The following is a 23,308-nucleotide window of genomic DNA, read 5'->3' as shown; positions in this document are numbered from 1 at the left end:
TCATAGAGAGGTGATATCTGTTCGTGACAAACTTCCTGTATAATCAGAAACAGGGATCAGGAATCAGAAACAGAATCAGGGATTGTATTATCTATTTTTTTTTCTATCTCTAAAACGTGAATTTTAAATACTCTTCCTGACTGTCCTATTGTTCACTGGATTTTGGTGTTGTAATTCTGCAGCATTATAGGTTAGACAGAAATTGCACAAAGGAGTTTGGGTATGGACAGACCAAGCAGTGCAGCAGTGTTGTACACTTATGCCCGTAGTGATGTCGTTTTACTTAGTCACTGTTGGTGGTGCTGTTGCCTAAGCAGTCTACTTGTGTGTAACGTCGGCCCTATCACTGACACAAAGTCAACACCCTTGTTTGAAGAAAATAGGCGATGGTTGAGTGCGTATACCCACTAAGACTCTGGGTTTAGTATAGATTTGAAAGAAGACTGTAGAAACTGCGTATGTGGTGTGTAGTGGAAGCGAGATAGTCGGCGTTTTGGATTTGACATTTTTGGGAAGAAATGGATTATCTGAAAAACAAAGGCGCTGCGTTGGATTTGAGAGTCTCCATTTTGCTTTGCTGCGTTGTTTCAGCGGTCAGCGGACAAATTCGTTATTCTATACCAGAGGAGATGAGGAAAGGGCTGTTTGTGGGAGATGTTGCAAAAGACCTGGGCGTGGATGTGAGAAGGTTGGTATCTGGTCGGGCTCGACTAGTTATAGACGATGATAACCAGTATGTCGCGCTCAACAAGAACAAAGGACATATCGTTGTCAATGAACGAATTGACAGAGAAAAATTATGTGCCAAAAAATCTCCGTGCAGCTTTAGTCTAGAAATTGTCCTCGAAGATCCGCTCGAATTGTTTTCCATCACCATTGAAATACAAGATGTAAATGATCATGCGCCTGCTTTTCCCAAAAAGGAAATTAATTTGGAAATTAGCGAATCGACCCCCACAGGGACTGTATTCTTGCTCGATAGTGCCGCTGATCCTGATGTAGGAATAAACTCACTGCAGAGTTACTCTTTAAAGGCAAATGAACATTTTGTTCTCAAGCAACATACGCGAGCAGATGGGAGTAAATACGCCGAAATGATGCTTCAAAGCGGTTTGGACCGCGAGAAGCAAAGCGAGCATACTCTGATATTAAGTGCTGTCGATGGTGGGGAGCCGCAGAGGTCGGGAACAGTGAGGATACATGTGTCTGTTCTGGACGCAAATGACAACGCACCCGTTTTTACGCAATCTGTGTACAAAGCCTCTGTTTTTGAAAATGTTTTGCGAGGGACAGTTATTGCTAGAGTCAGTGCAGTAGACGCAGATCAAGGCTACAATGGGAATGTTACATACTCTTTCACCCACCAAGAGGAGGATTCCTCCTGTCCTTTTGAAATAAATTCTTACACCGGAGACATTAAACTCGCCGGTGACATAGATTACGAGGTTTCTCCAAATTACGAAATAAATCTTCAAGCAAAGGATCCGTGGGGTGTTGCAGGGGCCAGCAAATTAATTATAGAAATAGCAGATGTGAATGACAACAGTCCAGTCATTACAATGGCTTCATTTTCGGGGAAGATTTCAGAGGATTCTCCTCCTGGAACAGTTGTGGGGCTGATAAGTGTCCAAGATAAAGATTCTGGGAAAAATGGACAAGTGCACTTAACAATAGATGAAAGTCTCCCACTCAAAATTAAAACTTCATTCAGGAACTATTACACATTGGTCACAGAGCAAAACCTCGACAGAGAAAAGCGTTCAAAGTATAACATCACTCTAACTGCGACTGATGAGGGCGTCCCTGCCTTATCAAGCCGAAAAAATGTTTATTTAGAAGTTACTGACGTTAACGACAACGCTCCAGCTTTTAACCAAAGTGTTTACAACACTCAGGTGATGGAAAACAATTCACCAGGTGTCGCTCTGTTGCAGATCCACGCCAGTGATCCGGATCAGGGTCAGAATGCACGCATTTCGTATTTTCTTATTGATGACGAGGTTAATGGAAATCCGGCCTCCACATATTTCTCTATTAACACAGAAAGTGGAGTCATTCAGTCTTTGCGTTCACTGGACTATGAACAAGTCAAAGAATACAAAATACGAATTAAAGCACAAGATGGAGGCTCGCCACCCCAAAGTAGTAACACAACAGTTATTGTACATGTCCAGGACCAGAATGACAACCCTCCTCAGGTCCTGTATCCAGTCCAGACCGGTGGCTCTGTGGTGGCTGAAATGGTTCCTCGTTCAGCAGATGTGGGCTATCTGGTGACCAAAGTGGTGGCTGTTGATGTGGACTCTGGACAGAATGCGTGGCTGTCGTATAAACTGCAGAAGGCCACAGACAGGGCTCTGTTTGAAGTGGGCTCCCAGAATGGAGAGATCCGAACCATCCGCCAAGTGAGTGATAAAGATGCAGTGAAACAGAGACTGAGTGTTATAGTGGAGGACAACGGGCAGCCCTCTCGTTCAGCTACAGTCATTGTGAACGTGGCGGTGGCGGACAGCTTCCCTGAAGTTCTGTCGGAGTTCAGTGACTTTCCACACGACAAGGAGTACAATGACAACCTGACTTTTTACTTAGTGTTGGCTCTGGCTGTGGTCTCCTTCCTCTTCATCACGTGTTTGGTGGTTATTATCTCAGTGAAAATCTACAGATGGAGACAGTCTCGCATCCTGTATCATTCCAGCCTGCCTGTCATTCCATATTATCCTCCACGTTACTCAGACACTTTGGGGACAACAGGGACTCTCCAACACGTGTACAATTACGAGGTGTGCAGGACGACAGACTCCAGAAAGAGTGACTGTAAGTTCGGCAGAGCTGGTAGTCAGAACGTGTTGATCATGGATCCCAGTTTTTCAGGGACGATGCAGAGGATACAGAGTGAGAAGAGCATCCTGGATGAACCAGACTCTCCTCTAGAGGTCAGTTGGTATGATTTACTTTGCCTCTCTGCGTTTGTGTCTCTTGCTCTGTTTTTTTTTTTTTGGCACTGATAATAAATAGATTAAAGTAATACTCTCACTTTGAGCACCACGAGCAACATCCCTGTTATTTCCTATATAATTTACAAAGAAATAATTATGTGTAAAACTGTTGGTGGTTGTAGCATTGGCTTACAAACTGCATGACAAAGAGTAAAATCACAACATGACTTTTTTGTTTTATGTCAATTCCCTAACAAGTTATCACACGTTCAGTGGTTCTTGTCTAGTAAAATCCACAGATGGACACAGTCTTGCATCTTGTGTCCTCAAATATATGCAGTCAGTGAGTTTGGTGTGGATGAACCTGGGAGTGAAACTGCAGGTTGGTTGCAGACATTGATCACTGCCATGCTAAACAGATTTATTATTTGGGTTCTTGCAACAGCATAAAATTTAGTAAGTGCCAACAATTGAAAACTGAAATTAATTCTGTCGCTTGCATGGTTGTATGTTTGGAAAAAAAAGAAAGTGGCTTCGCACAAAGCCCTGGATGGTTCTGTGACGCTGTCCGTGGTGCTGAAGTGCTGCTTTGCTCTGTGGCATGATCTGTTTACATGTTGGTTACACACACACACACACACACACACACTATATATATATATATATATATATATATATATATATATATATATATATACATACACTGCTCAAAAAAATTAAAGGAACACTTTGGAAATACATCATATTTCAATACGGGGAATAAACAAACTGGATATTAGCATTGATATGGACTGGATAATGTGTTGGGAATGAAAAGTGCCACATTGTTTGATGGGAATGAAAATTATCAACCCCCCAGGAGGGCTAAATTCAAGACACCCCAAAATCAAAGTGAAAAACTCATGTGGCAGGCTAGTCTATCTTGCTGAGTCAGAGTGCCATTTTCCAGCCTGTAGAGGTCTGTGCGTCCCTCCATGGATATGCCTCCCCACACCATCACTGACCCACCACCAAACCAGTCATGCTGACCAATGTTACAGGCAGCATAACGTTCTCCACGGCTTCTCCAGACCCTTTCATGCCTGCCACATGCGCTCAGGGTGAACCTGGTCTCATCTGTGAAAAGCACAGGGCACCAGTGGTGGACTTGCAAATTCCTGTGGTGCCAGCCGAGCTCCACGGTGCCAGTCAACGAGCACAGTGGGCACTAGAGGATGCTGGGCCCTCAGACCACTCTCATTACATCTCTTTCTGATTGTTTGATCAGAGACATTCACACCAGTGGTCTGCTGGAGGTCATTTTGTAGAGCTATTGCAGTGCTCATCCTGTTCCTCCTTGCACAAAGGAGCAGATACCTGTCCTGCTGATGGGTTGAGGACCTTCTACGGTCCTGTCCAGCTATCCCAGACTAACTGCCTGTCTCCTGGAATCTCCTCCATGTGTTTGAGAATGTGCTGGGAGACACAGCAAACCTTCTGGCAATGGCACACATTGATGTGCCATCCTGGAGGAGTTGGACTGTCTGTGGAACCTCTGTAGGGTCCAGGTATCGCCTCATGCTACCAGAAGTGACACTTACACTAGCCAAATGCAAAACTAGTGAAAAACAGTCAGACAATATTAGAAAGGAAAAAAAATGTTTGTGGCCTTCACCTGTAAACTCATTCCTGTTTTGGGGGTTGTCTCATTGTTACCCCTCTCGTGCATCTGTTGTTAATTTTATGAACACCAAAGCAGCTGAAACTGACTAAAAAGCCCCTCAGTTACTTACTTGACCAGATCAGTATCCCACATGTTTAACTGATTTGATGCAATACTTGGATTAAAAATTGTTCCTTTATTTTTTGAGCAGTGTATATATATATATATATATATATATATATATACACACACACACACACATACAGTTGTGCTCATAAGTTTACATACCCTGGCAGAATTTGTAAAATGTACTCCATTCTTTAATGAAAACATGAATGATCAGAGCAAATACAATGGCATGACAATAAATAGCTTTGTCTAAACACCAGCCCTAAATGAAAGAAAATGTTTCCATTAACAAACATATTTGCTAAAAAATAAAGGACAATATTTCACAAATTTGGCCAGGGTATGTAAATTTATGAGCACAACTGTATATGTATGTGTGTGTGTGTGTGTGTGTGTGTGTGTGTGTGTGTGTGTGTGTGTGTGTGTGTGTGTGTGTGTGTGTGTGTGTGTGTGTGTGTGTGTGTGTGTGTGTGTGTGTGTGTGTGTGTGTGTGTGTGTGTGTCGGTGACACAGGACAAAACTGCAGTATGTTTGAGACATGGTTTTAAAACGTATCAGGAATATATCACCCTATATTAGTAATCTGGCACTGTAAGGAAATATGCATTGTCAACTGCAAGCCATGACAAAATAAGGTCACTGACTGTGACTGTTTTTTAGTTTGCTTTTGTTCTTGTTCTTGTTTTTACTCTGCCTCGTGAACACATTTTATTATGCCAACAGTAAAGACAGTAAATATTAAATATACATTTTTTTGGCTTCTTCACACTGAATGACATCCCATTCTTTGTCTTGATTCGTTTATAAATAATTCTGGCATGCCTTAGAGGGAACAATCATACACTTTATTTTTGTAGGTGTGCCAATATTTTAAAAGATATCATTTTAAACTCCAATCTCATGCAGTTGCATGCCTGGTTATTGGAGTTTAATATTCTAGCCTCTAAGTGACGCTGTTGCCTGGTAAATCAATTGTACAGCGCTGTTTGAGGCAGGGCTGTTCCCTCCTCCATCACTGTGTTTCACAACAGCAGATGATCTGTGTTTGAGGCGAGCTGGAGCGCATTTAATACACAGCCGATTTATGCTTTTATACAAGTTCACCTAGAATGTATACGTTTTCCTTCGAGAGCTGAAATCTTCTTTGCGTCCCTCAGTTCGCTTCAAGAGCCCTTTTTCACATGGAGTTTCAAGAACAACATCGAGGCAGAGGTGAAAGATGGCGAATGCGGCGGGCGGTCAACCTGCTTGTTTTTCAGCTTCTTTTTCTCCGTCAGTCGGACGCACAGATCCGATATTCGATCCCAGAGGAGTTGAGGACGGGGTCCCTTGTTGGTAACGTCGCTCAAGACCTCGGTTTGGATCTGAAAAGGCTTCGTTCTGGTCGGGCCCGTATCGTGACCGGAGAGAACATCCAGTACACTGAGCTGAAGGCAGACAAAGGGACTTTAGTTGTGAATGAGAGAATAGATCGAGAGCAGCTGTGCGGAGATGTGATGCCGTGTAGCTTCACCTTTGAGATTTTATTAGAAAAACCAATGGAGTTGCACCCTGTGACCATAGAAGTTCTGGACGTAAACGACAACGCTCCTACTTTTCAGAACACTCACTTGGAATTGGAAATAAGCGAATCCGCTACACTTGGATCCCGTTTTGTGTTAGAGAGCGCGGACGATGCTGATGTTGGGCCCAACGGTCTGCAGAACTACATTTTAACTCCGAATGACAATTTTGTTTTAAAACAACACGTTAATCCGGATGGAAGTAAATACGCTGAAATGGTGCTTCAGAAGCCTTTAGACCGAGAACAACAGCCACACCTGTCACTTAAACTGCTGGCTGTGGATGGTGGAAATCCACAGAAATCTGGTACAGTAAATATAAATGTCAAAATTCTAGATGCCAATGACAATGCTCCAGTGTTTAATCAATCTGTATATAAGGCCACGGTGATAGAAAATGTTCCAAAAGGCACGTATGTTGTTGCAGTAAACGCGAGCGACATTGACAGCGATTCAAACGGACAAGTAACATATTCCTTTTCAAAATCCAAAGCAGGAATAACAGACGTGTTCGATATAGATGAGGCTACGGGGAAAATATATGTAACGAAGGAAATTGATTTTGAAAAAGACAAAAAAATTGAGTTCAGGGTCGAAGCTAAAGATCATGGAGGACTGACAGACTCGAGCAAAGTTGAAATTGAGGTTATCGATGTGAATGATAACGCTCCAGTTATTAACGTCATGTCATTCACTAGTCCAGTGGCAGAAGACTCACCTGCTGGAACCACCATCGGCATAATTAATGTTAAAGATCTTGATTCGGGTGAAAACGGACAAGTAAGGTGCACAGTCGAAGGCGGTGTTCCTTTTAAAATTAAATCCAATGTGAGGAACTATTATGCATTGATAACTGATGCTGCATTAGATCGTGAAAGTTTGTCAGAGTGTAACATCACTGTTGTAGCCTCAGACACAGGATCGCCTCCACTCTCAACCAAAAAAACTTTTAATTTAAAGGTCTCAGACGTCAATGACAATGCCCCAGTATTTCCACGAAAATTTTACACCGCTTTGATTGCAGAGAATAACTCTCCGGGTGTTTCTATATTAAGTGTTAATGCTAAAGATCCTGACGAAAATCAGAACGCCAGGGTTTCTTACATTTTACAAGAGAGTGAAATTGGTGGGTCTCCAGTATCTGAGCATGTTTCCGTTAATGCGGAAACCGGCGTCGTACACGCAGTGCGCTCCTTTGATTATGAGCAAATAAAAGAACTGGTGTTTACTGTGAAAGCGCAGGATGGAGGCTCTCCTCCACTCAGCAGCAACGTGACAGTGAAAATCATGATCCAGGACCAGAACGACAACCCTCCTCAGGTCCTGTATCCAGTCCAGACTGGTGGCTCTGTGGTGGCTGAAATGGTTCCTCGTTCAGCAGATGTGGGCTATCTGGTGACCAAAGTGGTGGCTGTTGATGTGGACTCTGGACAGAATGCGTGGCTGTCGTATAAACTGCAGAAGGCCACAGACAGGGCTCTGTTTGAAGTGGGCTCCCAGAATGGAGAGATCCGAACCATCCGCCAAGTGAGTGATAAAGATGCAGTGAAACAGAGACTGAGTGTTATAGTGGAGGACAACGGGCAGCCCTCTCGTTCAGCTACAGTCATTGTGAACGTGGCGGTGGCGGACAGCTTCCCTGAAGTTCTGTCAGAGTTCAGTGACTTTCCACACGACAAGGAGTACAATGACAACCTGACTTTTTACTTAGTGTTGGCTCTGGCTGTGGTCTCCTTCCTCTTCATCACGTGTTTGGTGGTTATTATCTCAGTGAAAATCTACAGATGGAGACAGTCTCGCATCCTGTATCATTCCAGCCTGCCTGTCATTCCATATTATCCTCCACGTTACTCAGACACTTTGGGGACAACAGGGACTCTCCAACACGTGTACAATTACGAGGTGTGCAGGACGACAGACTCCAGAAAGAGTGACTGTAAGTTCGGCAGAGCTGGTAGTCAGAACGTGTTGATCATGGATCCCAGTTGTTCAGGGACGATGCAGCGGATGCAGAGTGAGAAGAGCATCCTGGATGAACCAGACTCTCCTCTAGAGGTCAGTTGAAAAATGTTGCTTCGTGTGTGTCAAATATAATGTGTTTTTCTACGCTTTTTATTTGCTTTCATTATATACATGCACGCTGTGATGTAACATTCAGCACCATGGACAGCACGTCAAGTCTTTATCGTCAATTTGTAAGATTTCTCCTGCTTCTCCACAATGTTTGGTGGTAAATAGAATACAGCTTGTGGTTGTCAAACCCTGTGTCATTAACATATTATCAATGTGTGTCAATATGAAGTTGTCAGAGCAATGATTATACTATCGTTGTGCCCCTCGTAAACGTTTTCCATTTGCTTGATTCCTGCTCAGTTACAACGGATGATAAACTTGCTGATAGTGAGGAGCTAATATCAGTTTGAAATCGTGTTGAAATTTTTTTTGTGACCCTCACAGAGTGAGGTATTCCATTGAACATGTGTATATTAAGAGGCACCCATATTTTCACGGCATTTAACATCTTAGATGCAATATCTTTCTTGTAAGGGCACATTGCAGTGGTTGTACAATAACCTCAATTATTTTTCCATAAGCGGAAGTATTTTATAGCTCATTTATATGGTGTTTTTTTTTTAGTTATCTTTCGTGGTTATGGCCTCCTGCATTACAAACATTTTGTTAAGAAGTAAGATGAACTTTAGATTTTTTCGCTTGTGATTTTGTTCTAATTAAAATATTTAAGATGACTTGTCCTGTGCTAAAGTTCACTAATATCGAAAAACCAGGCTATTGACTGTCAGCGTCTTTCAACAAGACATAACGAGCTGTAAGTTGTTTGTGCTTTCTTGGAGGGTTACTTCTGTGAATTTGGCCTTGTTTCATTTCCATCTTTTCGACTCTAAGGGACGCTGTTGTTCAGCAACAATATTTAGTGTTGCCTCGTCATCCAGTCCATCCCCTGACTGCTTATACGGTGAAGGAGGCTCTCTGTGTTTAGTCGAGGTTTCGAGCGAACACGGTCTGAAAGACTGACAAAGTTAATACTGAAGACGTTTTTGGATGTAACCGGGAAACTGATATACTCGGGGCTGTTTTTTCGACATATCAGCCGGAAAACTATCCTGTTTTTTTAATGATTATATTCTGTAAATGATGGCCACTGAGAAATATGTGTCCTCCATATCATTAAGATGGCGATTGTTTTGTGGACTGCGACGGCAAATCGGACTCCTTATTCTGCTGCTTCATGTGTTCAACATCGTCGGTGGTCAGATTCGGTATTCCATCCCAGAGGAGATGAAGAAAGGCTCTGTTATCGGTAACGTAGCGCAAGATCTTGGTCTGGATCTGAGGAGGCTCCGCTCTGGGCGGGCCCGTATCGTGACCGGAGAAAACGTTCACTACACCGAGCTGAAGACAGACAAAGGGATTCTGGTGGTGAATGAGAGAATCGACCGAGAGCAGCTTTGCGGAGATGTGACGCCGTGTAGCTTCAGTTTTGAGGTGATTTTAGAAAATCCAATCGAGCTCCACAGAATCACTGTCGAGGTTTTAGATATAAACGACCACGCTCCCGTTTTTCCAAACACAGATAAAGCTATCAATTTTGAAATGAGTGAATCTGCTGCAGTTGGAGTACAATTTCCTCTGCAGAGTGCGGAGGATCTGGATGTAGGCCAAAATGCTTTGCGAGATTATATTTTGTCACCGAACGACAATTTTATATTAAAGCAACATGCAAATCCAGATGGAAGCAAATATGTTGAAATGGTGCTGCAGAAGCCTTTAGACAGAGAACAGCGTTCCCATTTGTCTTTGAAACTCATCGCAGTTGACGGAGGGACACCACAGAGATCTGGTACAGTAAATATAGATGTTACCGTTTTAGATGCTAATGACAACATTCCCGTTTTTAACCAGTCCGTGTATAAAGCTTCTGTGGTGGAAAACACAGTGAAAGGCACTCGAATTATCACAGTAAATGCCACAGACGCTGACAGTGGTTCATATGGACTCATTACTTACAGTTTGTCTAAAATGAAAGGAAGTGCAGCAGATATATTCACTATTAATGAAAACACAGGGACTATCTATGTGTGTGGCCAAATAGACTATGACAAAGACAGAAAATACGAGGTGAGAGTCGAAGCAAAGGATCAAGGTGGTTTAATTGGAGCAAGTAAAGTTGTTATTGAGGTCATTGATGTCAATGATAATGCACCAGTTATAAATATTATGTCATTTTCCAGTCCAGTTTCTGAGGATGCACCTCCTGGTACAACTATTGCTGTTTTTAATGTTAAAGACGCAGATTCTGAGAGAAATGGAGAAATCAAATGTTCTATTGAGGGAAAACTTCCCTTTAAAATCGAATCATCTCTAACAAACTATTACAATTTGATCTCTGATCAAGACTTTGACAGAGAATCTGTCTCTGAATATAACATAACAATAACAGCCACCGATTCTGGGTCTCCTCCTCTTTCCAGCTCAACTAAATTACATCTGAAAATCTCTGATGTCAATGACAATGCACCATTATTTGATAAAAACAGTTATTCTGCTTACATCACAGAGAATAATTCTCCTGGGTTTTCTATATTTGCTGTCAGTGCTCAAGACTCTGATTGGAATCAAAATGCCAGAATCTCATATCTTTTAGAGGACACACAGGTCAGTGGGAGTCCAGTCTCTACTTATTTGTCTTTGAACTCTGAAAGTGGAGTTCTCAGTGCAGTTCGATCCTTTGATTATGAGCAAATCAAACAGCTTCAGCTGGTAGTAAAAGCACAGGATGGAGGCTCCCCTCCACTCAGCAGCAACGTGACAGTGAAAATCATGATCCAGGACCAGAATGACAACCCTCCTCAGGTCCTGTATCCAGTCCAGACTGGTGGCTCTGTGGTGGCTGAAATGGTTCCTCGTTCAGCAGATGTGGGCTATCTGGTGACCAAAGTGGTGGCTGTTGATGTGGACTCTGGACAGAATGCGTGGCTGTCGTATAAACTGCAGAAGGCCACAGACAGGGCTCTGTTTGAAGTGGGCTCCCAGAACGGAGAGATTCGAACCATCCGCCAAGTGAATGATAAAGATGCAGTGAAACAGAGACTGAGTGTTATAGTGGAGGACAACGGGCAGCCCTCTCGTTCAGCTACAGTCATTGTGAACGTGGCGGTGGCGGACAGCTTCCCTGAAGTTCTGTCGGAGTTCAGTGACTTTCCACACGACAAGGAGTACAATGACAACCTGACTTTTTACTTAGTGTTGGCTCTGGCTGTGGTCTCCTTCCTCTTCATCACGTGTTTGGTGGTTATTATCTCAGTGAAAATCTACAGATGGAGACAGTCTCGCATCCTGTATCATTCCAGCCTGCCTGTCATTCCATATTATCCTCCACGTTACTCAGACACTTTGGGGACAACAGGGACTCTCCAACACGTGTACAATTACGAAGTGTGCAGGACGACAGACTCCAGAAAGAGTGACTGTAAGTTCGGCAGAGGCGGTAGTCAGAACGTGTTGATAATGGATCCCAGTTTTTCAGGGACGATGCAGCGGATGCAGAGTGAGAAGAGCATCCTGGATGAACCAGACTCTCCTCTAGAGGTCAGTTGAAAAATGTTGCTTCGTGTGTGTCAAATATAATGTGTTTTTCTACGCTTTTTATTTGCTTTCATTATATACATGCACGCTGTGATGTAACATTCAGCACCATGGACAGCACGTCAAGTCTTTATCGTCAATTTGTAAGATTTCTCCTGCTTCTCCACAATGTTTGGTGGTAAATAGAATACAGCTTGTGGTTGTCAAACCCTGTGTCATTAACATATTTACCATGTCTGTCAATATAAAGTTGTCAGAGCAATGATTATACTATCGTTGTGCCCCTAGAAAAACGTTTTCCATTGCCTTGATACCTGCTCAGTTACAACTGATGATAAACTTGCTGATAGTGAGGAGCTAATATCAGTTTGAAATCGTGTTGGAATTTTTTTTGTGACACTCACGGAGTGAAGCATTCCGTTGAACATGTGTATATTAAGAGGCAGCTATATTTTCACAGCATTTAACATCTTAGATACAAAATCTTCCTTGTAACGGCACATTCCCGTAGTTTTACAATGACACCAAATATTTTTCCTAACTAGAAATATTTTGTCGCTCATTTATGTAGTTTCTTTTCTGAGTTAGCGTTCGTATTTACGGCCTCCTGCATTGCAAACATTTTGTTAAGAAGTAAGGTAAACTTTAGATTTTTCGCTTATGTGGTTTTTTTCTAATTAGATTTTTTTTTAAATGCCATGGCCTGTGCTAATATATACTTGTGCCTGAAAATAGGATATTGTTGTCAGCGTCTTTAAAAAATTGATAACGAGCTGTAAGTTGTTTGTGTTTTCTTGGAGGATTACTGCTATGAATTTGGCCTTGATTTATTTCCATCTTTCAACTCTAAGGGACGCTGTTGGTCAGTAAAATATTTAATGTTGCCTCGTCATCCAGTCCATCCCCTGACTGCTTATACGGTGAAGGAGGCTCTCTGTGTTTACTCGAGGTTTCGAGCAAGCACGGTCTGAAAGACTGACAAATAAATATTGAAGACGTTTTTGGATGTAACCGGGAAACGGATATACTCGGGGCTGTTTTTTTCGACATATTCACAGAATAACGATCCTGTTTTTTAATTGTATTTTTCAAATGATGTCGACTGAGAGATATGTGTCCTCCATATCATTAAGATGGCGATTGTTTTGTGGACTGCGACGGCAAATCGGACTCCTTATGCTGCTGCTTCATGTGTTCAACATCGTCGGTGGTCAGATTCGGTATTCTATCCCAGAGGAGATGAAGAAAGGCTCTGTTATCGGTAATGTAGCGCAAGATCTTGGTTTGGATCTGAGGAGGCTCCGCTCTGGGCGGGCCCGTATCGTGACCGGAGAAAACGTTCACTACACCGAGCTGAAGACAGACAAAGGGATTCTGGTGGTGAATGAGAGAATCGACCGAGAGCAGCTTTGCGGAGATGTGACGCCGTGTAGCTTCAGTTTTGAGGTGATTTTAGAAAATCCAATGGAACTGCACAGAATCACTGTCGAGGTTTTAGATATAAACGATCACGCTCCCGTATTTCCAAACAGCGACAAACCTATCAGCCTTGAAATCAGTGAATCAGCTACAGTTGGAGTGCAGTTTCCTTTGCAGAGTGCGGAGGATCTGGATGTAGGCCAAAATGCTTTGCAAGATTATATTTTATCACCAAACGACAATTTCATATTGAAGCAACATGCAAATCCAGATGGAAGCAAATATGTTGAAATGGTGCTGCAGAAACCTTTAGATAGAGAACGACATCCACATTTGTCTTTGAAACTCAGCGCAGTGGACGGAGGGACACCACAGAGATCTGGTACAGTAAATATAGATGTTACCGTTTTAGATGCTAACGACAACATTCCTGCTTTTAACCAGTCGGTGTATAAAGCATCTGTGGTGGAAAACACAGTGAAAGGCACTCGAATTATCACAGTAAATGCCACAGACGCTGACAGTGGTTCATATGGACTCATTACTTACAGTTTGTCTAAAATGAAAGGAAGTGCAGCGGACATATTCACTATTGATGGAAAAACTGGCACTATTTATGTTTCTGGTCAAATAGATTACGAAAAAGATAAAAAATACGAAGTGAGAGTCGAAGCAAAGGATCAAGGTGGTTTAACTGGAACGAGTAAAGTTATTTTCGAGGTCATTGATGTCAATGATAATGTGCCAGTTATAAGTATTATGTCATTTTCCAGTCCAATTTCTGAGGACTCGCCTACTGGTACAACTATTGCTATTTTAAATGTAAAAGATTCAGATTCTGAGAGAAATGGAGAAATTAAATGTTCTCTTGAGGGAAAACTTCCCTTTAAAATTGAATCATCTCTAACAAACTATTACAATTTGATCTCTGATCAACACTTTGATAGAGAATCTGTCTCTGAATATAACATAACAATAACAGCCACCGATTCTGGGTCTCCTCCTCTTTCCAGCTCAACTAAATTACATCTGAAAATCTCTGATGTCAATGACAATGCACCATTATTTGATAAAAACAGTTATTCTGCTTACATCACAGAGAATAATTCTCCTGGGTTTTCTATATTTGCTGTCAGTGCTCAAGACTCTGATTGGAATCAAAATGCCAGAATCTCATATCTTTTAGAGGACACACAGGTCAGTGGGAGTCCAGTCTCTACTTATTTGTCTTTGAACTCTGAAAGTGGAGTTCTCAGTGCAGTTCGATCCTTTGATTATGAGCAAATCAAACAGCTTCAGCTGGTAGTAAAAGCACAGGATGGAGGCTCCCCTCCACTCAGCAGCAACGTGACAGTGAAAATCATGATCCAGGACCAGAATGACAACCCTCCTCAGGTCCTGTATCCAGTCCAGACTGGTGGCTCTGTGGTGGCTGAAATGGTTCCTCGTTCAGCAGATGTGGGCTATCTGGTGACCAAAGTGGTGGCTGTTGATGTGGACTCTGGACAGAATGCGTGGCTGTCGTATAAACTGCAGAAGGCCACAGACAGGGCTCTGTTTGAAGTGGGCTCCCAGAACGGAGAGATCCGAACCATCCGCCAAGTGAGTGATAAAGATGCAGTGAAACAGAGACTGAGTGTTATAGTGGAGGACAACGGGCAGCCCTCTCGTTCAGCTACAGTCATTGTGAACGTGGCGGTGGCGGACAGCTTCCCTGAAGTTCTGTCGGAGTTCAGTGACTTTCCACACGACAAGGAGTACAATGACAACCTGACTTTTTACTTAGTGTTGGCTCTGGCTGTGGTCTCCTTCCTCTTCATCACGTGTTTGGTGGTTATTATCTCAGTGAAAATCTACAGATGGAGACAGTCTCGCATCCTGTATCATTCCAGCCTGCCTGTCATTCCATATTATCCTCCACGTTACTCAGACACTTTGGGGACAACAGGGACTCTCCAACACGTGTACAATTACGAAGTGTGCAGGACGACAGACTCCAGAAAGAGTGACTGTAAGTTCGGCAGAGGCGGTAGTCAGAACGTGTTGATAATGGATCCCAGTTGTTCAGGGACGATGCAGCGGATGCAGAGTGAGAAGAGCATCCTGGATGAACCAGACTCTCCTCTAGAGGTCAGTTGAAAAGTTTTGCTTTGTATGTGTCTCAGGTTCTGTGTTAGTGTTTGCTTTTCACTTTCATTAATAATAAGCAGTTGCAAGCTGTGGCTCTGTATTCAGCACCATGGACAACACCTCAGCTGGTTCACATAACTTGATAAGACGTTTTGCTCTCCGTCTCCAAATGTTCTAATTTACAGATAATAGTACAATCTCTAACTGTTCAAGAGAATGGCATCAAAAATGTTAATTATATCGAACAAATTTGAGTTGCTAAAATATTGTCAATATTGTACTTTATTACATCACATTGACCATTTCCATTTGCTGAGTTATCATGCTTTTGAAAGCTGTGATTAAAAAAAATGTTTATCCTGAGTTTTTAAAATCACTTCACCAAAGTTATTTATGTTTTTGGTTAAAAATAAACGATAAAAATGTTAGTGTGACACACATAGACAAAGTTTTTATAACACACAATCCTACTTGTAATTCTTTGACTTGACTATAGGAAACAGCGTCATTTTAACCTTAGTCAAAATATAGTTTCACCGACCCAATGCCTTCCTGTTTGTACCACTTACTGTTTCACGATGACATGTATTTTTTTTAAAGTATTTTTCTTTAATTCAAGTTTGCAGCCCTGTTGTCTTTTTCTCAGTCATTATGATTTCCTGCATTGTCGGCAAATTATTTAGTTGCAAGAAAGAAATGCAGTTTTGACACTTCAGTGGTTGGCTTTCTCTTTGAATAAGTTATGTGCTCTGCTACAATTTCCTTTCACTAATATTATATTGACAATAAGCCTTTTCCTACAACAAACAGACCACTGCTACTTGAATTATTTTTTGTATTGATGTTTTCTCGTTCTCGTTTCATTTCCATCTTTTCAACTCTAAGGGACGCTGTTGGTTAGCAAAATGTTGAGTGTTGCGTCGTCATCCAGTCCATCCCCTGACTGCATATACAGTGAAGGAGGCTCTCTGTGTTTAGTCGAGGTTTCGAACGAGCGCGATCTGAAAGACTGACAAGTAAATTTTGGAGACGTTTTTGGATGTAACCGGGAAACGAATATACTCGGGGCTGTTTTTTTTCTTCGACATTTCAGCAGGAAAAAGATCCTGTTTTTTTAAAATTTTTTTTTTAAATGATGGCGACTGGGAGATATGTGTCCTCCATATCATTAAGATGGCGATTGTTTTGTGGACTGCGACGGCAAATCGGACTCCTTATGCTGCTCCTTCATGTGTTCAACATGGTCGGTGGTCAGATTCGGTATTCTATCCCAGAGGAGATGAAGAAAGGCTCTGTTATCGGTAACGTAGCGCAAGATCTTGGTCTGGATCTGAGGAGGCTCCGCTCTGGGCGGGCCCGTATCGTGACCGGAGAAAACGTTCACTACACCGAGCTGAAGACAGACAAAGGGATTCTGGTGGTGAATGACAGAATCGACCGCGAGCAGCTTTGTGGAGATGTGACGCCGTGTAGCTTCAGTTTTGAGGTGATTTTAGAAAATCCAATCGAGCTCCACAGAATCACTGTCGAGGTTTTAGATATAAACGATCACGCTCCTGTATTTCTAAACAAAGATAAAGCTATCAGTTTTGAAATGAGTGAATCTGCTGCAGTTGGAGTACGTTTCCCACTACAGAGTGCGGAGGATCTGGATGTAGGCCAAAATGCTTTGCGAGATTATATTTTATCACCGAACGACAATTTCATATTGAAGCAACATGCAAATCCAGATGGAAGCAAATATGTTGAAATGGTGCTGCAGAAACCTTTAGATCGAGAGCGACATCCACATTTCTCTTTGAAATTAATCGCAGTGGACGGAGGGACACCACAGAGATCTGGTTCAGTAAATATAGATGTTACTGTTTTAGATGCTAATGACAATGATCCGGTTTTCAACCAATCAGTTTACAAAGCATCTGTGGTGGAAAACACAATGACAGGCACAAGTATCATCACAGTAAATGCCACAGACGCTGACAGTGGTTCATATGGACTCATTACTTACAGTTTATCTAAAATGAAAGGAGGCACTGTAGATTTATTTAGTATTGATGAAAGCACAGGGACTATCTATGTGTCTGGTCAAATAGACTATGAAAAGGACAGAAAGTACGAAGTCAGGGTCGAAGCAAAGGATCAAGGTGGTTTAACTGGGACAAGTAAAGTTATATTTGAAGTTGTTGATGTCAATGATAATGCACCAGTTATAAATGTTATGTCATTTTCCAGTCCAATTTCTGAGAATTCACCTCCTGGTACAACTATTGCTGTTTTAAATGTAAAAGACGCAGATTCTGAGAGAAATGGAGAAATCAAATGTTCTATTGAGGGAAAACTTCCCTTTAAAATTGAATCATCTCTAACAAACTATTACAATTTGATCTCTGATCAAGACTTTGATCGAGAATCTGTCACTGAATATAACATAACAATAACAGCCACCGATTCTGGGTCTCCTCCTCTTTCCAGCTCAACTAAATTACATCTGAAAATCTCTGATGTCAATGACAATGCACCATTATTTGATAAAAACAGTTATTCTGCTTACATCACAGAGAATAATTCTCCTGGGTTTTCTATATTTGCTGTCAGTGCTCAAGACTCTGATTGGAATCAAAATGCCAGAATCTCATATCTTTTAGAGGACACACAGGTCAGTGGGAGTCCAGTCTCTACTTATTTGTCTTTGAACTCTGAAAGTGGAGTTCTCAGTGCAGTTCGATCCTTTGATTATGAGCAAATCAAACAGCTTCAGCTGGTAGTAAAAGCACAGGATGGAGGCTCCCCTCCACTCAGCAGCAACGTGACAGTGAAAATCATGATCCAGGACCAGAATGACAACCCTCCTCAGGTCCTGTATCCAGTCCAGACTGGTGGCTCTGTGGTGGCTGAAATGGTTCCTCGTTCAGCAGATGTGGGCTATCTGGTGACCAAAGTGGTGGCTGTTGATGTGGACTCTGGACAGAATGCGTGGCTGTCGTATAAACTGCAGAAGGCCACAGACAGGGCTCTGTTTGAAGTGGGCTCCCAGAACGGAGAGATCCGAACCATCCGCCAAGTGAGTGATAAAGATGCAGTGAAACAGAGACTGAGTGTTATAGTGGAGGACAACGGGCAGCCCTCTCGTTCAGCTACAGTCATTGTGAACGTGGCGGTGGCGGACAGCTTCCCTGAAGTTCTGTCGGAGTTCAGTGACTTTCCACACGACAAGGAGTACAATGACAACCTGACTTTTTACTTAGTGTTGGCTCTGGCTGTGGTCTCCTTCCTCTTCATCACGTGTTTGGTGGTTATTATCTCAGTGAAAATCTACAGATGGAGACAGTCTCGCATCCTGTATCATTCCAGCCTGCCTGTCATTCCATATTATCCTCCACGTTACTCAGACACTTTGGGGACAACAGGGACTCTCCAACACGTTTACAATTACGAGGTGTGCAGGACGACAGACTCCAGAAAGAGTGACTGTAAGTTCGGCAGAGGTGGTAGTCAGAACGTGTTGATAATGGATCCCAGTTGTTCAGGGACGATGCAGCGGATGCAGGGTGAGAAGAGCATCCTGGATGAACCAGACTCTCCTCTCGAGGTCAGTTGTTTTCTGTCTTCTTTTTCTCCTCTCTCTCTCTCTCTCTCTCTGTGTGTTTTTTTCCAGTAAAAATGTACAGCTTAAAGCCAAAGCTGAACTGTACTTTTCAGCACCATGGTCAGCGTGCCTGGCATTTTATGTCTGACTGTGAAACTTGCAATATAGATGACCAAAATGTGGCATTTTGCAATTTATGTTCCATATACATGTTATAACTATTTTTTTCTTTATTTATTCTTTATTTTTCGATGTCTGTATAATTATGATCGTGACGTATATCCACACCAGTTATATACCTTTTTCTTGGCCATTTTTTTCTTCCGCTCATACAATTTTCCACTCGAGGAATTCACAGGAATCGACGTGTTTTTTTTTTTTTTGTATTTTATTGGAAATTAAACTTCGTGTATTCATCTTTTTTGGATATTTTGATCTTAATGTTTTCTGTAAAACTATGTTAATGGTTAACGATCGTGTAACTCCCTCTGTTGCTCACTCATGGCCTTCAGCCAACTTTCAGTCTTCAACTTGCTAATATTTTTGATAGTGATCTGAAATTCAAATATCATATTGCATAATAAATACTAGCAGTTTGTACAATCTATTTTGCACTGAGGCAGCACTGGTGTAGTTTTACAATTAACAGGGCTTGTATTTCACAAAAGACATTTAGATTTATTTGTTTTAGGTTTCTGAAAAGTCTGCAGCAAATGTGCTGAAGCTTAAGTTGTTTTGGTTTTGTTTGTTTTTTTCAACAAGTTTTCTTCTTTATTGTAGTGCTTTAGTTAGTTGAACGTCACTTTTATCAATACCTCAAGCGTTTCTTTGTTTTCAGTCTCAAGAAACACTGTATTGTATCTTTCTCTCCTGTAGTTGCCTGCCGTAGTAGCGATTTAATCATAATGTAGTCTGAATGAGTTTCATTTTTGAGGACAGTGGCTGTATTTTTATTCTGGTCAGATATTCTGTTCGCATGGACTCTGGATTTGCAAATCATTTCCTTCACTGCGTTGATATTCATTGATTGGACTGTAAGGGACGCTGTTGGTCAAGTTAAAATAAATCTGAACAGTGTTTAAGGCGGTGTCATTCTTCTTTCTGCTCTGTGGAGAGTGAATCTGCTTCAGACAGTAAACGACACCGAGATCGGTGCAAGCACACAGGCTTAAATTCAATATCTTTCACTACGGGGCGGAACAAAGCAGGAAATACACGTCTGACGCTAAGCTTCTCTTGTGTTGCTTGTTGTTAATCCTTGGATTTTCGAAGTGCAGTGTTCAGAAAGAATCTTCTCATTTCATTTGCTGGCTGCCATGGATTTCGCAAAACATCCTTCCCGGACTCTAAGATGGCGTTTGTGCAGCACACTGACGACGCAAAATATTCTTTGTCTTCTTTTTCTCAGTCATATTGCTGCTGGTCAGATACGTTATTCAATCCCAGAGGAGATGAAGAAGGGATCTGTTATTGGTAATGTCGCAGTGGACCTCGGGATAGATCTGCAGAGGCTTCGTTCAGGTCGGGCCCGTATCGTGAGCGGAGAAAACATCCAGTACACCGAGCTGAAGGCAGACAAAGGGACTCTGGTTGTGAATCAGAGAATCGACCGAGAGCAGCTTTGCGGAGACGTAACGCCGTGTAGCTTCAGCTTTGATCTCATTTTAGAAAACCCCATGGAACTACACCACATTACGGTCGAAGTATTGGACATAAATGATAATTCGCCTTCTTTTCATCAGCACGACATGAAATTGACGATTGGTGAATCAGCCGCTCCGGGAGCGCGTTTTGTTTTACCAGCAGCTAATGATCCCGATGTAGGCGTTAACGGGCTCCACGACTACAATTTATCCCCGAATGAAATTTTTATATTAAAAAAGCATTCAAATGCAGACGGAAGAAAATATGCAGAAATGGTACTTGAGGAGCCGCTGGATAGAGAAAGATATCCAAGTTTATCCCTGAAGCTGATAGCAGTGGACGGTGGAACGCCTCAGAAATTTGGTACAGTAAATATAGATATTACTGTTTTAGATGTTAATGATAATTCTCCTGTTTTCAACCAATCAGTCTATAAGTCTACAGTGATGGAAAATGCCGCAAAAGGAACCTATATCACCACTGTGAATGCAACTGATGCGGACAGCGGTTCAAATGGTTTGATACATTACTCTATCTCCAAAATGCAAGGCGGCATTGACAGTATATTTAAAATTAACCAAACAACTGGCGTGATAGTCCTTTCAGGGCAGGTCGACTATGAAAAATCAAAGAAATACGAAATACGTATTGAAGCGACAGACCAAGGAGCTTTAACAGACTCCAGTAAAGTTGTTGTAGAAGTGATCGATGTGAATGACAATGCACCTGTCCTTAATATGATGTCATTCACTAGTCCTGTTTCAGAAGATTCTCCTCCTGGTACAACTATTGGCATCATAAACGTAAAAGATCTCGATTCAGGTGAGAACGGACACGTAACTTGTACAATAGAAGAACTTTCACCTTTCAAGATTAAATCGAATATGAGAAATTATTATACTTTAATCACAGATTCTATATTAAATCGTGAAAGTATTTCAGAATATAACATCACTGTTGTTGCGACTGATTCGGGAAGGCCTCCCCTCTCAACCCAAAGAACTTTCTATTTGAAGGTCTCTGATGTGAATGATAATGCTCCAGTATTTCCAAAAGATGTTTACAGTGCGTTTGTTGTGGAGAATAACTCACCGGGAGTTTCTGTTCTGACTGTAAGAGCGCAGGATCCCGATGAAAACCAAAACGCACGCATATCATACATTCTGGATGTTAATGACATAGGTGGATCTCCAATTTCTGAATATGTTTCTGTAAATGCAGAGAGCGGAGTCGTACACGCAGTGCGCTCCTTTGATTATGAGCAAATTAAACAGTTAGTTTTAGTGGTGAAAGCACAGGATGGAGGCTCTCCTCCACTCAGCAGCAATGTGACAGTGAAAATCATGATCCAGGACCAGAACGACAACCCTCCTCAGGTCCTGTATCCAGTCCAGACTGGTGGCTCTGTGGTGGCTGAAATGGTTCCTCGTTCAGCAGATGTGGGCTATCTGGTGACCAAAGTGGTGGCTGTTGATGTGGACTCTGGACAGAATGCGTGGCTGTCGTATAAACTGCAGAAGGCCACAGACAGGGCTCTGTTTGAAGTGGGCTCCCAGAACGGAGAGATCCGAACCATCCGCCAAGTGAGTGATAAAGATGCAGTGAAACAGAGACTGAGTGTTATAGTGGAGGACAACGGGCAGCCCTCTCGTTCAGCTACAGTCATTGTGAACGTGGCGGTGGCGGACAGCTTCCCTGAAGTTCTGTCGGAGTTCAGTGACTTTCCACACGACAAGGAGTACAATGACAACCTGACTTTTTACTTAGTGTTGGCTCTGACTGTGGTCTCCTTCCTCTTCATCACGTGTTTGGTGGTTATTATCTCAGTGAAAATCTACAGATGGAGACAGTCTCGCATCCTGTATCATTCCAACCTGCCTGTCATTCCATATTATCCTCCACGTTACTCAGACACTTTGGGGACAACAGGCACTCTCCAACACGTGTACAATTACGAGGTGTGCAGGACGACAGACTCCAGAAAGAGTGACTGTCAGTTCGGCAGAGGTAGTCAGAACGTGCTGATCATGGATCCCAGTTGTTCAGGGACGATGCAGCGGATTCAGAGTGAGAAGAGCATCTTGGATGAACCAGACTCTCCTCTAGAGGTCAGTTAAATCGTCTAACTTGCTTTCTGTGCTACTGTTTCACTTCAAATTCGTTAAAATGACATTCAAAGGCATACTATCATTTTCAGTACCATGGACAGCGTCTGTTTTTGTGTCAGTTGATCTCACTGCTGCATTTGCATTATTGTTCAGAATTTCAAGGAAATGATATTAGATTCATTTTGTCGCCCTGCAAATGATATTTTATTATTTCCTTGGTGTATCGTTTGGACTTGATTATATTATGTTTTAGAAAGGACTCATTGCTCATTAGTCTCTTGCAACGTTGTTGATGTGCTTGGCCATGACGGATGACGTCTTGAGTGTCTTAATAGACGTTAATTCTCTTTAGTCACTTATGAATAATTGTTTCCATATTTCTTTTGTCACCAAGGCGGTAATCACAGTGATCCTGTCACTTATTCAACCTCTGCTTTTTAAAAAATTAAATTAAACTCCAAGTGTTTTCTCATTCAGCGAAACCACGATGTTCACTGACCTTGAATTATAATGCACTTTTTCCACGTTTTTTAGAAGTCATTTCACAA

General features: G+C 42.1%; 3 protein-coding genes across 9 annotated transcripts in view; all 3 read left to right on the top strand.

Annotated features, from left to right (window-relative positions):
• Positions 1–144: 144 nt before the first annotated feature.
• LOC110968548 (protocadherin gamma-A11-like) lies at positions 145–22,869 on the top strand. Of its 6 annotated transcripts, none has more exons than XM_051954405.1 (2): positions 145–2,780; positions 18,859–20,090. In XM_051954405.1, the coding sequence occupies exons 1-2, from the start codon at positions 519–521 to the stop codon at positions 19,078–19,080; spliced, it is 2,484 nt and encodes an 827-aa protein (XP_051810365.1). In that variant the 5' UTR covers positions 145–518; the 3' UTR covers positions 19,081–20,090. The 6 variants fall into 6 exon arrangements, with proteins under 6 accessions (XP_051810365.1, XP_051810369.1, XP_051810368.1 ...); XM_051954409.1 differs by lacking the exon at positions 18,859–20,090 and adding an exon at positions 22,660–22,858 and having other exon boundaries at positions 147–2,832; XM_051954408.1 differs by lacking the exons at positions 145–2,780; positions 18,859–20,090 and adding exons at positions 9,221–11,775; positions 22,660–22,869.
• The window catches only part of LOC110971871 (protocadherin gamma-A5-like), a 65,655-nt gene continuing 48,029 nt past the window's right edge, over positions 5,683–23,308 (top strand). For both annotated transcript variants that reach the window (XM_051954421.1, XM_051954424.1), the window contains exon 1: positions 5,683–8,171. In XM_051954421.1, the coding sequence (XP_051810381.1) occupies positions 5,889–8,171 (2,283 nt within the window). In that variant the 5' untranslated portion in view covers positions 5,683–5,888. The remainder of the gene's footprint in view (positions 8,172–23,308) is intronic.
• On the top strand, positions 12,775–15,449 carry LOC110968546 (protocadherin gamma-A11-like). Its single transcript, XM_051954428.1, has one exon. It carries the CDS (start codon positions 12,966–12,968, stop codon positions 15,429–15,431), a length of 2,466 nt encoding a protein of 821 aa, XP_051810388.1. The 5' UTR covers positions 12,775–12,965; the 3' UTR covers positions 15,432–15,449.

This window comes from Acanthochromis polyacanthus, chromosome 10, assembly GCF_021347895.1.
Source record: "Acanthochromis polyacanthus isolate Apoly-LR-REF ecotype Palm Island chromosome 10, KAUST_Apoly_ChrSc, whole genome shotgun sequence".
NCBI lineage: Eukaryota > Metazoa > Chordata > Actinopteri > Pomacentridae > Acanthochromis > Acanthochromis polyacanthus.
This window is presented reverse-complemented; position numbering and strand designations above follow the sequence as displayed.